General features: G+C 36.8%; 1 protein-coding gene across 7 annotated transcripts in view; it reads right to left on the bottom strand.

Moving 5' to 3' along the window:
• TLCD4 (TLC domain containing 4) overlaps positions 1-14055 on the bottom strand; it is a 45602-nt gene that overhangs the window by 8694 nt on the left and 22853 nt on the right. For 6 of the 7 annotated variants that reach the window (XR_012674509.1, XM_075156341.1, XM_075156342.1 and 3 more), the window contains 4 exons: positions 11085-11174; positions 5615-5673; positions 3648-3742; positions 1387-1460 (listed from right to left, as the gene is read on the bottom strand). Coding sequence is in view for 6 of the 7 variants with exons in the window: in XM_075156341.1 (XP_075012442.1) it covers positions 1387-1460; positions 3648-3742; positions 5615-5673; positions 11085-11174 (318 nt within the window). In the remaining variant the exon portion in view is untranslated. Of the gene's footprint in view, positions 1-1386; positions 1461-3647; positions 3743-5614; positions 5674-11084; positions 11175-11510; positions 11697-14055 lie in introns of those variants that run through there. The other variant, XM_075156347.1, reaches the window with a different exon arrangement.

Here is a 14055-nt window from a genome sequence, read left to right as displayed (position 1 = left end):
GCACATAGAGCACAGACTACATTAGACTATGATTTCCTACTCAACTCTGCTTGGGCAAATGAAAGCAACCTCTGGAGAGCTCCATTATCCCACCCTGCCCTCGTGTAAGTTGAATTTGCCAAGCTAACGTTCAAAAGGGATCTCAGCACAATCTTTTTTATTCTTAGAGATCTGAGGAATGCTACAGTCTCATAAAATATTTCAGAGTTTACAGTCACAATGCAGTAATGGGTAATACTCAGCTACCCTGTCTGCAGGAGGATTATAGTTCCTCTTTCCCTTACAAACCTTATCCTCTCTCTACCAGACACCTGGAAAAGGAAACAGATGCCACACATGTAGTATCAGTAAAGTAGAAATAAACCCCAAAAAGTATTCCCAAAGGAATAGGCATCCAGTGCACTGAAAGATCTAATCCTACATGGCAAAAAAATGGAGGAAGAGGGGAGGACTGCAGCACGGCCCCATACCAAAGCCTCTCTCCTGAGGTGAAGTCTTCCTGGGGCAAATCCCTGTTCCCAGCTGGGTCATGGTGGCTACGGAGTGAGGAGAGAGGCCACCCTCCCCAGAGCACCGGGAAACTCCATTGACTGCTTTGCCCTACCTGTGGTATGTGGCATTATCACGCTCCTTTTCTGATACTCACAGCAGCAATTCTAGTAGCGACACTGTAACCAGAAGCCATATCAGGCTTCGACTGTCACTGAGCTCTGCAGAAGAGCCTCTGCCACTTCCTTCTCTGATCACAAGTGTAAAGATTAACCATTTCAGATATATTTAGATGCTTTACTATTTTTCTAATTTAAGTGCTCAAAATAATTTCCAGAACTATCTTTGAAAGTAAATAAAGAATATACATTCGTATTATTCTATGTATTCATATGCATATATTAATATTTATATATATATGTGCAGTATTGCAAAATAAACTTCAAATTATCTAGGGCAATACAATTCCATTCTAGGATTTTGATGACAATGTTATCTTGCTTCTTTTCCTGGTCCATGATACTAACAAAAAAATCTCTGTTGAAAATGATGGCTTTATTATAATAATTAAATGAACATACAAAGGCTAATAAACAATATTATATTTGTGAACTTTTTTTGCTCAGTAGTTTCAAAAAAAATTGGCATTTCATATGAAGGCTGGTCTACTCTAGAAAGGAACTCAGGGGTGAATACATAAGTTATACTGTTGCAGCTATAGCAGCAAAAAGTTTTCATAGCAAAAAAGATTTCCACATAGTAATCCTTAGTTCAATATAAATATAAATTCCCTTTCAGCAGACACTCAACAACAACAACAAAAACTTTCTAAGTGACAGAAATAATAACACAGATTCAAATTTAAAAGAACTATGCAAAAATTCCCTAACCACTTACCGCTGATTGACAAAAGGAGTGGAGAACTCTGCAAGCAGACGGAAGTTTCCAAAATAAGCCAATAGACCTTTGCTCTGGTTAGCAAAACAAAACAGACATACAAAAATCAACAATGTAGATGTGAAATCTTGATTAAAGTCTTCAAGTATACACAGAATGATACAACGTCTCAACTTCATTATAAAAACTGATAGTAAGCGAGTTTGCCAGCTGTGGCCAACTTCCTTACAATTTCAAAATGAGGTTTTACTACAAAAGCTGCAATTGTCCTTCAGGTATCTTGAATCAGTAGTTTCTTATTTTAAATAAATCTTTAAAAGACTTAAAGTTAAGTGCGATGGAAAGCTAGCTAGAGAAGACTGGTGCAAGTAGTCATAGGTTATAATTATAATGATACTATTACTGTCTAAGAGAATTATAAATATTTTGGATTTCTAAATGTTTAAACAAGCCCAAATAGAAACACTGTAAGCTAAAGAAAAATGTCCCTGCATTGTTTTAGGAACGTAATTTGCCAAAGTGAAGATGAATTCCCAGCTCTTCCTCGGCAGCAGAAAGGGCACGTAAAGCCCTTTCTTCTTTCCTCCCCGCTGCAGGGGAAGCCCCTTGTGCCAGCTCTGTCGCGGTGCCTGCCGTGCCCTGTGGGTTGGGAGAAGAGCACATGTTCTCCGCGCCAGTGTCCAGATAACTGCGTGGTACATCTGCACTGATACACATCGTAACTGAGCACTTTTCTCCAAGTGACAAAGTACAGCATATTCTCTGCCTTATTGTTTGGTTGTGCTGGAAATAGTATCCCATTACACAATGGCTGGGTATTCGCAGATGTAGAGATAAAAAGATTTTTTAAAGAAATTTCAGTAGGTCTGCTGAACGACCCATGGAGTGTGTCATCATTCCTCTTTCCCCCACCACACGTGCTAATACCAACTACTTCAGGCATTTCATGTCAGTTCGCACTACACCAAACAGAAAATCTGTATTCTTAATCAAAGTCTCTCCTATCTTGAAGAGCAATTTTTGAAATAAGATACTTAGGAGTAACTTTCTCTGAAGATAAAAGAATGAGAGTAACACACAGACATCCAAGGGCAGAGCTAGATCCAAATAATAAGAACTGCATTAAAAGAAGTTCACACTAACACTATGCTTTCTATTTACTCCAGAAAAAACTAATGAATTTTCTGCATCAGGGATTAGCCTTGGTAGTGGCATTTTCATTTCTCCAATATTCAGCTCTAATTCACTTTCAGCTGTGATAATATTAGTAGATCTAATTATCTTCAACCCGAAACAGAGTATTTACTTGTCAGTGTATTTCATCCCCTTTAAACCGTTACATGGGAAATCTGACACTAATCTGGCATCTCGACACTTTTAATATTGTAAGCCTGCGATTCACACACTGGGCAGGGAAAGTAATGTGGTAAATGAAGTAAATTGTATTTTATAAGATTTCTTTATTTACTGAATGAGCTTTTCAGAAGAAATTCAGAAGCAGTATTCTGGAGGTCAATGGGATTTCTACCAAGTCACATGGGCATCTTTGAGAAATTCCAGCAGCAGTGAAGAGTAACTAAGTTAGTCTTTATCCTAGAACAGCATCCTTCTCTTCCCCTTTTCCCTTCAATGTATGTACACCATAGATATTTATAGATATATAGAGTTAAACATCCATTGTTTCCCCACCAAAGTAAGCTTAAACAAGAAGTCTCAGAGGATCAGTTTGGTCATAACAGATTTTTTTTTTTAAATAAAAATGGAAAAAGAAAAAAAAAAACCACCCCAGAAAAAACACACCCAGCTGATTGTAGTGCATTCACCAGTTAGGGATCACTGACCTATGGCCTTGCAAATACAGTCACAAGCAGAACATAACCACTTGAAACCATTTCCTTCTAATTTTCCAACTTAACATTCAGACTTGTGGTTTTATTTGAAACCCTTTTCTATAACCATATGAAAAGCCCCTCTGTCTAAGTCTCTCTACAGCAAAAACTGAGAAGAGTTTTAATTTCAGCAGTTAAATAAGTTACACATTTTTGTTGAAGGACTGTAACATTGAAAAGGCATGCACTTACCACAAATGACTGATAAAACCATTTAGAAAGTAATGACGATTGAAAACATAAATATGCCTTTCACAAAGTTAATACACCAACCAGTGAAGAATTTTTTTAAGCATTAAGCAAATGAGATCTATAAAAGCATTGTCTTCAATCTCATCTGCTTGTTATGTTACTGGAAAATACCGCACTCACCAGTACAAAATAGTAAGCATACAGAGCTGCCAAGTGATGTATTACAAAAAATTTGTCACCAATTGCCTTCCAGTAGTAAGTAATAAGCAACAAATCTACAAGAGAAAAGAAATAATGATAAAGAACAATTTATTATACTACCATTGACCTCAGAATAGTGTTTCTCTACGTTTTAGACGTATAAATGCCAACATGTGGCATCAGTAGAAACTCTCTGAATTAATTATCTCTGAAGAGAACATCTTTATCCTAAAGACTTTACTGTAGTCAAAGCATTAAGCAACAGTATTCTTCCAACAGTTGCCACAAATTATTACCTTCCACATCAGTGGAAGTACAGAGGCAATAGCTTTAGCTGAAATATTTTGGAAGGAAAAAGTGGATCCAGAATCTCATAGCAAGACTTCACACTTATGAACTCAAAAATTTGGAACAAGTGACAAAAGAAATAAAGGGGAGGGGGGAAGCTACAGGGGGCATAGTCAATATACAAATACATGCAATAAATGCAGGGATCTATTATGGGGAACTTCCGAATCAAAAAGTAGTTATATTAGCAAACAGGGAACCATTTATCAAAAATATTTTGCAAGGGGCACTTGGAAAGAGAAGCATGTTTGCTTTATTTAATCACAATTTTCCAATTACTGCAAAAGTGATATAGCGGGCCTGAGTTAACGTTGTAAAGAAAGCCTTGACAGAAAAGTTCTTTCTTGTCCCATGATGGTCTGAGATTTCAGAAGATTTTCTTTTCTATACTGGAACAAGCAATTTCTGCCCCTACTTTCTCCAAATGAGTACTTGGACTGGAATATTAGTGACTAAGGTTCCAAATCAAAGACTTTACCCCTGTACCTTTTATATCTTCAGTGAGTGCCTTGATCTCTTTTATATTAGCTACCCTCAGGCAGGACTCTATATCATCTGACATAGCCGCTCCACTTCCTATTAATAATTAAACATTAACTATATAAGGAAGTGAGAGAAAATGAATGGCCAGGTTCAGGTCTCTGTTCAAAGGCATTCATTAATTTATAATGAAAGTCTAATGCATAATTATTCAAAAATAGATACCAATGAATTTAAACATGGGACCTGAAGTTGTTCTTATGGAAAAAACAGAGACTTAAATTAACCCACTGTTCAACTGGGTGTGCTGATCACTAGATTATCAATTCCATTAGGGTGAGAAATCTAGTCTGAGAGATAATCAAGTCCATGGCCCAGTCTCTGACCAGAGACTCCATCCTAACACGAGAAGTTTTCCCTGAAAATAGTCCAAGCCACAACAAGTTTTTGCTTTGGTAAGTCAGCATTATCCCCACACATCATAAAAAAAAGCTCCAAAGCATTTTGTAGCAAAATTCCCATGCTAATTTTAGTTGATAGTGAATAATTAAGAACACAAAATATATGTAGGGGTAAATGTCATACCAAGAAAATAATTTAAAATTTCCATGTTTTATACATGACTAAATTTTGGCTTAAAGTGAGACTAAAGGGTGGGCAGGCAGGATCCTACGGCATCATTTGCCTCAGCTTGTATTGAGGGTTACTAAAATTCTTCTGCCAGCATTCTGAGGTCACAGGAAGAAATATACAATAAAAGAGCTATGAATCATAGACACCTTGAAGGGAGTGAAGGGCACTGCTTTAACACCATCTCAGTTGGCTAGAGGACAAAACTGAGCTGGAGTTGGTGGTTGTGTATCAAACCATCATAAAGCCACACAGTGGCATTTCCTCAGTGCTTGAGGAGATATCATTCCATCTTTCACATCCGCTGGCAAGATCCTGTGATTGCACCACAACCCACAATTCCATTAGCAATTTTAAAAGCCACAGTAGAAACTGTATTGTATACACATATCACATTTCCAGCATAGTGCCTCACTATAAATATATAGGCATAGTGACTCAATATAAACATACAGGTTGTGTGTCTTATATACACATTACATAATTACCAGAAATGAGGTAGCCTGTGGTAATAGCAATATTCAGTTTCACAATTGAAGGGTCACCCCTGTAAACATACCAAAAACACATGGTTACAGCCTTTATAACAAGGTAATTTGCAAAGGACATACACATATGAAACACGTAACGTCCATCAGGTCACCTTATTCTTGGCCCATCAGTAAGATGTTACGAGATTTGGTTAAGAAAGGTCCTAGTCATGAAAAGGATGCCTTTTCCACCCAGATAAACGACATCTACCTTAACCAGGATTAACCCCCGCCTTGGGGTAGAGACTGCCCCAAGAGCCTTGCTAGAGACTAGAACTGAAACCCAGCAAGTACCCTGAGCTGGTTTCTCTGGAAACAGAGGATAAAAGAGAACAGCCCAGGCAGTGTCTCTTAGCACTTTAACTGACACTCTGTGTCTCCATTTTTGTTCTTCTGCCAGTGTTAGAACTTTTTTAAGGATGACAAAAATATCTTGCTCAGCTGGTGCTTTTCATATTCATAAGAGGATGGATGCTTATAGGGATAAACAGAGTAGAAAGAGACATGAAAGGAATTATTTTCCAGTTCTTTGGAGCCAAGGAACCTTTGAGGAGAAATGCTTTTCAAAGTAGTTTCATATCTTGTGTCCCTTCCCCCTCGATGCCAAACATTCAGCAGGCAAAGCTCTTAGTAGCACACACACGACTTTAGTTCCTCTAGGATGTTCACCAAACCCCAACTTGTGAATACAGCTTAAGAAAGGGAAGCATCCACATTACAGCAAGTAACATTTGTTCTTTCCTCCACTGTCCTCTGTCATTCCTACTTTGAGGAGTTTAGTAAGCAAATCTCTTTTTGTCAGCATAAAGATCATACTTTTTTTTTAAGTTGCACATCTAATCTAGGTGTTTTGTGTAAGTATGAATTGAGCTTCAAGTGACAGGTCTACAGATTTATAAAATGTGGACTGCTCAAGACAAGCTGTGAAAGCAATCTTTGTTGTAAACCTTTCAAGAAAAAAGGAACATAACTGTGCTTACAGCCACCTCCAATACAAAGTCTACCTCAGCTAGAAAGCAGTAAAATGCTATTACTTACTATTTTTTAATCCTATTGGAATGAAGCAGTATTATTACAATCCGTTTACTAAATTTTAAGGCTTTCTTAGTGTCTAGAACTAACTGCTTCCCTGAGTGAGAGGGTAGCTTACAGGAAAATAGAAGGACTCACAAAAACAAAAAGGACTCACAATTCTGCCGTTAGGTGAGGAAAACCATTACCAGGAGACCCTGGAGCTCACTCCGTCTCTTAAGATTGGCCATAGAGGCTCTCTTAACTACAACTTGAGAGAGGAACATTTTTTCATGGCTTCAAAACTTCAAAACATGGCTTTCATGGTTTCATGAGCTATGTAGGTTGTGGGCTGAGTCCTTCTCTAGGTGTAGCTCTTCTGAAAGTCACAGCTAGACACAGAGCACGGACAGATGTGTTCTCACAACTTTAGCAGAAACTCTTTAAATAGTTACCGCCCTCCCATTAGAGCTCCCAGCTGCGGCAACATCATAACCAAACTTCAGCACATCATCACCAAGATTGAGCCTGCGTTCAAGAACCTTCATATTCTTCTCGAGAGAAAATGCAAAGGACTGAGTATATGAAATTGGTTCCTTGACATTGGTAAATATGACTTAACTGGATGAGACAGGGAATGATTCGCTTCCCTTCGTTCTGTCCATGAAAATGGCCACCTTGCAAAAAACCTTCTCTGAACTTTCTAAACCAACACTTCAACAACATATATGGCTGCACTGCCCATCTGTCAGCTGCCTTCAAGAAGAGTCCATGTTAGAATCGCAAATGAATCTCAATTAATGGAAAACTTAGAATTTAGTCTAAAATCTTCTAGATTTCCTGATCTGTCTCCTTGAACAGGAAGTGCAATGGAGCTTATGAGCCCTGATGTTTGCAGGCTAGTTTTGATGCAAGCATGAGCCAGGAGTGACAAACAGGGAGTGACTTGAATAAGCAAAAGGGAAGAGCTATCTCTTTTCTGATTGCTAAGGAGGTATGTGTGGCAAATGAATTACACACGAACACACACAGGCAGATACAACAAACGAAAGTCCACATGACCAACTTTCTTCAAACTTCTTTGCAGATACTTTGCAGATACAGAATCATAGTAGATAAAAATAAAATGCTAATCAACCATCAGACTTCAAAAAGTGTAATGACTTAAAGTGGACAGTCATATGAAAAAGCCTGCTCTTCTGTGAAGCTACAACTTAATTCACTTATTTACACCTTCTCCCTCTCCTTATCTGATCTCTACCACCTCCACATTTTCTACCATGTTATTCTCACCACCTCAAAAACAATTTCTACATCGTCTATGTTAGCTAGTCTGTATTACATATAGAAAAAAAGGCAAAGTGTTATGAGAAATCCTAGACCATCAAAAAAGGTGTATGTACATAACGCTGATGCTTCCTTGTAATTTATCAATGCTCCAGTCTTTATTATCCTTTGTTAGGATCTATCGTATCTAGTTTCAGGCATTACCTGACAGTAATACCACATCCTCTCTCCATTGAACCCAAACCCTTAGCAGGAGTCCTGATCCCTTTCAAGACATATGGGTATCATCATTACCATGCATTTAAGCTACACGTGAACCCAGAAGTTAGGCTGACATACGCAGAGGCTCAGAACTTGTGATTTTCCATTATAGATATAGAAATGTTTAAATTCCACAGAAAAGAACTGATTAGATACTGTCATACAGTCAATGACTATACAAAGATGGTGGCAATAACTAGAGGGAAAGAGTGTCTGTATCAAAACCTTCCCAGTAGTCTAAAATTGGAGCATCTGTATAATGTTTTCAGGCTACCTGGGCTAGAAGAGCGCCAGAAAGCTGCATGAAGGATTCCTGGACATTTATTTACAAACTACTGAAACGAGATTCACAAATGTTTCTTATATTCACAAATGTTTCTGTAAGCCTACAGAAAGGCTTATGCATCCTTCATATCAGCAACTGACCAAGTGCCACAGCTTATGCCTGCATTTCAAAAGGGCATAGGATTTCCAGACTGAGCAGCCTTGCCACAGTCCATCTGGCGTTTCCTGTATAATTTGTTTTTTTCCTCTTCAGTCTTATTCGATTAAAATCAAGACTATGTGGATTCAGCTATGAATCAATGTAAAAATGATAAGCAACTTAATGTACAGCTATAAAACAGAATGGAAAAAAAAATGGTTAAAGCTCTACGTGGTCAGTTAAGGCTTTAATTACTGCGTACCAGGAACCATAGCATAGACTAATGCTAGCCATCTCATTTTTAAGAGTAATGTAAAAGTCAGCCTTAGAAGAAAATGTACATCTGCAAATTCTGAGGAAACCACCTTGGTTAAAAAAAACACAATTCTGGCTTCACTGGCAGAAGAAAGCCTAACACAAAGTTGTATTTTACTCGCAGGCTGCATACAAGTACTTGTAAAGCAATGGGCAATATTATGTTTGGTCTTCCTTTGCACGAACGTGAATTCAAATCATTGCAACGGCCTTAAATACATTAAGTGATACTTCACACATTTTAAAATTACTAGTTTAATAACTAAAAATACTGATTTCCACATCTAGAGTGTGTTCTGTGCACTTTTAATTGACAAATTCCTGAAACCACCAAGATAATTTTGACTGAGAAACAATTTACAGAAATACTGCCATGAAATGAACCTGAAGCTTTGATTCAAAACACACAGATTAGATATACTTCCACTAGGTTCTTAAATATATATATAAAGTTTTCCTTACTCTACTAAATGTAAATTAAACCGCTGATAGCAATCATTGTAAACTATTAAGGAACTATTTAGAAGCAATAGTAGAAATACAGAAAAAAATTCCCCAAAGGCAGATGGATTTTGTCTTTTAAGATTTAATGTTTTTACATAATCTAGGATGCTAAGGCTCCATAAGTAGTATTAATTTTTCAATGCAGTATACAAAAATACCTAACATAACTTTTCTCAAACTTACTAAGAACAAAACAGAGGTTCGATTTCTGCTTAATTGGAATTTTTCCTGGAATTATACCACGAAAATTTAGTAAGTGTGAAGACTCAATTTATTTATCATCGCCAAGAGGCTTTTATTTCTGCCATTCATTACTTATTTGTACTGTTTAGAACAAGGTCTACTCAAACAAACCAGGATAAAAGCTTCTATCTGATAAAGCTTACCACAACACACACTGAGAGAGTTATAATAACATGCTGCTTTTTAACATGGTTAACAGCTCTCATAAGATATTCAGACTGTATTTGGTCTCTCTAAAGATACCAGAATGCAATAAAAAAATCCAAACCAGCCAAGAATTTAATCATATATCACTACATTCAGAAGAGGCCAATGTTGCCTAAATTTGTGTTACGAATTAGTGTTACATTTATTAAAGGCAGTGGCAGAGCACTTCAAGCACTCAATTCTGTCTAGTCCACACTGCATTGTCATTAATTTACAATATCAAAAGAGCAGAACAAGCATCAGATGTTTAATTTATGTAAGTTTAAACTGACTCACAGTGTGGTCCTTTGACAAGGTTAAAAACAACAGTCTATGACAGAAATACGAAATTAAACTTAAAGTAGTTAGTCAGTCTTCAGGAAAAATATGGCCTCTTCCTTCTATAGGGAAAGAGTTCCAGAGGATAATGAGTGAAATGTCAAAACACCAATAGCAATCTACAATTAACTTGACTAAAACAAAGGCATCTTGTTCCTCCTCCCTCAAAAAAGTGTGAAACAAAACAATATAACTGGAAATCAAGAAAAGATAGACTTAATATAGAATATTTTGTTAACTAGAGAAAATATCAGTCCATTTTTTAAATATTCCTATTGCTTGTGAAGACAGCACTTGAAACTTTCATTTTTTTTTTAAAACAAAGATTGATAGAAGCTTTATGGGACACGGAAATATAAACATCTTAATTTATCAACTTAGACATATATATATTATATATATATATATAAAAGCCTCTCCAGCCCTTATATATATATATAAGAAGCCCCCCCAGATTCTTTTTGCTTGCCCCCCACCCTCCAGACCTGCAACAGCATGTCATTTCACATTAAAATGATTATAGTAAGAAGCATAATTTCAGTCATGCCGACTTCCAGTTACACTCTTGGTTCTATGCTTTAGTAATTTAATATGCTATTTCAAATCAATTGCTTGTATTTTATCTTTTCCACTTCACAGAGACACAATGCACTAAGACATTAATACTGACAGAATAATTTGGAATTATCAAATAGTACAGACATAAAAATGTCTGCACTATTGCATATGTATACAGCTGCATATTTTAATGGGAAATGAAACAATTATCTAAGTAATTAATACACTGCAGGATTATTTTTTCCTTCTCAATTATGTTATTTTATTGTGCAACCACAACATATACGTAACATGCCTTACCAGAGACGGTCAGCATTAACAGCGTCATCATACAACAAAATATATAGGCAAAACCCACCAACCACCAAGGCGTGGAATGAGGACACTGTCCTGAAAAAGAGATCACAGTCACAAGGAGGTACTGCCATTCATGACTTTATACACTGAGCTTAAAGTAGGATGTTTCCAAAGACATTCTCAACTGCATCCAGATACCTCTGTGGAAGACAATCTTTCCTTCTTTACGCTGCATCCAACCACTTATACAATGACAGGTGGGAAAAACAGTCAAAAAGAAGGAATCTATTAGATTGGGGAGGTGGGTGGTGGTGTTAAATAGAAAGTAGGGTCTTAAAGTAACTGAGATCTACATTTTCCTCCAATTATCCCACATATTAATGAATCTTTAAAAACAACATGACATCCAGTTCTCTAACAAATACTTACTGTATTGTCCCACTTGCTGGAAAATCTATATGCATTTCATATTCACATTGGCCCACGAGTCCTGCAGCAGCAGGTTTCTCCTTTCAGGCACCAAGTTAATAGATGACCCGTAATAAATCTGCCAAGTTCAGGTTTTGGAAAGAGAGGCATTAAATGAAAAATCCTATAAAGGAAAGTTTCAGAAATAATTTCTAGTGCATTTGAAGTAGATTCTGGTTTTCAAAGAGAAAACTTGTGTAACAAATGGTTGTAGCTGAGTATCTGAGGTATAACAGCTACAGGTCCATATGAACTAGCAGCTCCCAGCTTTACTTTATTTTATACTCCTCTTGTCCTATATAAACTCACAGTAATCAGAGTTGCCTTGTCCATACTTGGGCACTAAACACTTTTCTTCCCAAAGACACCAGTCTCAAGTACACAGGCTACATGCACACTGTAGATAAACTCTGCATGTCAACAAGCACTTAAAGAGAATTACCTATTTACAGAGGCCCCGACAGGGTTTCTGCCAGCACACAGGCTGGGCCATTCCTGCTCTTTTGAGTCCACACGTATTCGTGGAAGGTAGAACAATGCAATGGGCACAGGTCCAAAATGTGTAACCTTGTTCCTCTAGCCATGGGTTTAACACTACTAGAAACTGCATCTAATGCTGTGTAGCTGCCATCTGCTTTCCCACTTTTTAACTGTGACTAGGAAGAAAAAAAATTGTGTGCCAAAATAGATCTACTGAATCATGGATAGTATTCGAAAGAAGAGAACTCTAAGGTAGATGCCATGTGATCAGAAACATCTTTGCACCATATTCACAGCATTAACAATATGCACACAAATGTATAGATGCTATTAGTTATTAGTCTTGTCTTTGTACATACTGAATACATGTATTTGGAAGTTATTCGTATTTTAAACGTGCATAAGTCACTCTCAGGGGTCTAAACTCTACCATGCAAGGAAACATCTTACTTCCCACGGAAGATTTTGCAAAGAAAGAGTAGGTTATAATCCCTAGTCTATTTCCAGAAGTTATTTTATCATCTATCGGCATTAGAAGATTCTGTGACTTTTCATAAAAGTCTCTATTTACAACTTGTTTAAAGAGTGTTACCATGCTATTTTCAACAGCTTTTTCAATAGTGTTCCAAAAAATGAATGGAGATTAATATAATACAAATAGCCAAATGTAACAAAGCTGGATGAGAACATTTACTAACCATTATAGCACAGGCTGCTTTTTTTTTTTTTGCCTTTTTTTTTTAAACAAAGAAAGAAAATTTAGTTATCAGAATTTTAATGATAACTAATGGTTTAATTAAAATGCCTACTCTTGCAATACATAATTACCAGAGAGCTAGGAACTTTGCTTCCTTTTTAAAACAAAGCATGGCATATAATATTAGTGTTTGAGAAATACCTGGGATTTTTGAATTGTAGGAGAGGATAATGCTGAAAGAAGTAAAATTTGTCCTAGAATATAGCTCATAAGTTTACAATTCCAATTTGTCTCGGGAGTGGCTGTTTACCCAAACCTTAGTGTTTAGAATACAAGCTATACACAAGCACAGCACTTGAAGGGGGAGAAAAAAAGAAGAAAAAAAAGCAGATTTCCCCCTTAACTCTGGACTTTGAAGTTTCTCCATAGAAGAGGGGACAGAAGAAGGGAAATAATACAACACTCCATTTTAATATGGAATCTAGGTCAAGCTATCAAGCTCAGTATGTTTCCTTGAAATTACTGTCAAAGCTTGCATCCTTTAACTTCTCAAGAAACTGCAATGAAAAAAGTTGCACTGATAAGTTGCATACTTGTTCCTTTATTATTGAATATATATATTTTTTCACAACTGCTTAATAGCATTACAAACGTATTGTAGAAGAGGTGACAGGAATTTATGCACAACAAATTAAAGACTTATACTACATCTGTGTCGAAGTTTAGTTTTTAACTCAATTTGAGCATTTGCATACTAAAGATTCCAGAAGCAATTACTTTATTGGTTCTTAATTCTTGGAAGGTCAGAATGAATAAATTGACAGTATGGAAAACACAGTCCAGAGCTGCAGCTCAAATGCTTGATTACAAAACCCTCCAAACTATATATATTTTTAATGCTACAGCTCATTTCAGACAGATGTCCTCTTCCAGACCCAGCTGAGCTGATAAAAATGCATAACCACCTTCTGTGCCAGTTTCCTTCAGGACTGCCAACAGAACCATTTGTGTGAGCACTCTCTACACCAGCTCAATATAGGACAAAATAACAAACATCTACTTTTAAATCAGTTAAGTTAACCCAACTCATTTCACTGGGAGATAGTAACTTTCTCTACCTGCACAGCTGTCTGCAGAGTACGTATATGTCCATCTACATTCTCTGAACATATAAGATACTCCTTGGGGTGTCTCTTCATTTTGGTGAAACACTGGAGTGATGAGGCAGTTTGACAAAACACTGTGTTTGGGCAGCAGAGTTAACAGTCAATGTTTTGTAGAAACACAAGCACAGTTAGCCTTTCTTTCACTTCATGCCCTCCTCAGGTA

This window comes from Calonectris borealis, chromosome 8 (genome assembly GCF_964195595.1).
Source record: "Calonectris borealis chromosome 8, bCalBor7.hap1.2, whole genome shotgun sequence".
Classification (NCBI taxonomy): Eukaryota; Metazoa; Chordata; class Aves; order Procellariiformes; family Procellariidae; genus Calonectris; species Calonectris borealis.
This window is presented reverse-complemented; position numbering and strand designations above follow the sequence as displayed.